This window comes from Rhagoletis zephyria, unplaced genomic scaffold (assembly GCF_001687245.7).
Source record: "Rhagoletis zephyria isolate East Lansing unplaced genomic scaffold, Rhagoletis_zephyria_1.1 Rzeph_scaffold_25116, whole genome shotgun sequence".
In the NCBI taxonomy this organism is placed as follows: Eukaryota; Metazoa; Arthropoda; class Insecta; order Diptera; family Tephritidae; genus Rhagoletis; species Rhagoletis zephyria.
The window spans coordinates 1-1,565 of NW_016182174.1; the positions used below are offsets into that span (position 1 = coordinate 1).

Consider the following 1,565-nt stretch of genomic DNA (forward strand, 5'->3'; position numbering starts at 1 on the left):
CCCTTCTAGAAGGCATGCAAGGAAGCACTTTTTTCAGCCCTTCGTGGGTAGGCCTCTTAGAATGGCTTTACTTAGGATGGCCTACCTAAATTATCTTCTGGGTTCTGCGTCAGAGTACTACATTTTTAATAGGCAAATTGATTTCAATTAAGAAAGATGCAAATACAATGCCATGGTTTTTTTATAGATGGTAGCAATACTATGCTTAGATATAGCTTAAATATTCAAATAAACATGTGTGTGACAATACTTGCATTTGCAACACAAAAAAATATTTATTCTAAGTTGATTAGCTTAAGCCACTGTGGATCAATCTCCATTTGCACCACATCAGTCGTTCAAGGTGCACACATTTGAATGGACGTTGGTTGTAAATTACAGCCGGATAATGAAGAGTGAGCCAATTATCGAAAAAATACGCAACAAATTGAAGGATTCTAATCCTGATCGACGCACGGTTTTGAGCGTATTTCAATTCAATATCACTGATACCGATGGAAAGTTAATTAAAAGTGTAGGTGAGTATATGCAGATGCACACTATACAAACGAACTGCTGTGCACAAATCTATTTGTGAGTGTATTAATTTATAGTGTCGTAGTTTTTGATTTTAAGGATCTGAATATCTATGAGGGCACAACAGATGCAGCAGATGCTGAAGTTATTATATCGGATGAGGATTTCTATCTAGTAGGTACGAAGCAAACAACATTTGATGTACTACTCGCTGAGGTAAGGCGTACGCAAAACAGTGGATATGCTTTACTTCGAATAATTTTAATTCGATTCGATTTTAGAACAGGGCGGTTGTCAAGGGAGATGCCAAGGCCATAGACAAAATACTTGGGAAGTTCCGTTCAGGAGCAGATAAGTGACTGGATTGATAGTTGATTATTATTTTTTATTTAAGTCAAAACGGTGAGAGCCTGGACCCACTTACGCGTTTAAAGGAAGATGCGAATAATGTTGCAGATAGCGAATGTAGTTCTTGAATTATAGCGATATCAGTGATGTTTACATGTATGTATTTACATATGAACATGCACCCATATGCATATGTATTCCTGTTCTTACTTTAGTAATCATGTCCTAAAATTTATTCTTTTAAATAAACTAACCTTAATTTTATATAAATAAACTAGCAGACCCGGTGAACTTCATCCCGCCAAAAATTAATTATTTTTTATTGAAACTTCTTGGTCCAACAATAGTTGCGTTCCAGGTGCTTCACGATATTCACGAAATTCACGATTTGCATGAACAGTTTGTTTTCTCCATTAATAAACCTAATGGGAGGTGGTCACCTGGAACGACTTCCTGTAAAAACCTGCAAATCGTGAAGCATCTGGAACGCAACTATTATCACCAACAATTCATGTTTACCATTTTCATTGGCACATTAATCTGCTAAGATTATGGTTTGGTGGTCATTTACTGGCGGGTTAAATTGTGAAACTAAACCCTCCAGAGACCCGCTCAAACGCACACAAAAAATTTCGTTAAAATCCGGACACCCATTTAGGAGGATTTCACTTACAAACACACCAAGAAGAATTATACATCCA

At 36.7% G+C, this 1,565-nt stretch overlaps 1 protein-coding gene across 4 annotated transcripts; it reads left to right on the forward strand.

The window, feature by feature from the left end:
• The first annotated feature begins 316 nt into the window (after positions 1 to 316).
• On the forward strand, positions 317 to 1,172 carry LOC108382085 (uncharacterized). Of its 4 annotated transcripts, none has more exons than XM_017638479.1 (4): positions 317 to 518; positions 602 to 732; positions 798 to 920; positions 959 to 1,166. In XM_017638479.1, exons 1-3 carry the CDS (start codon positions 389 to 391, stop codon positions 873 to 875), a joined length of 339 nt encoding a protein of 112 aa, XP_017493968.1. In that variant the 5' UTR covers positions 317 to 388; the 3' UTR covers positions 876 to 920; positions 959 to 1,166. The 4 variants fall into 4 exon arrangements, with proteins under 4 accessions (XP_017493968.1, XP_017493969.1, XP_017493967.1 ...); XM_017638480.1 differs by having other exon boundaries at positions 617 to 732; XM_017638478.1 differs by having other exon boundaries at positions 798 to 1,172.
• Positions 1,173 to 1,565: the final 393 nt, after the last annotated feature.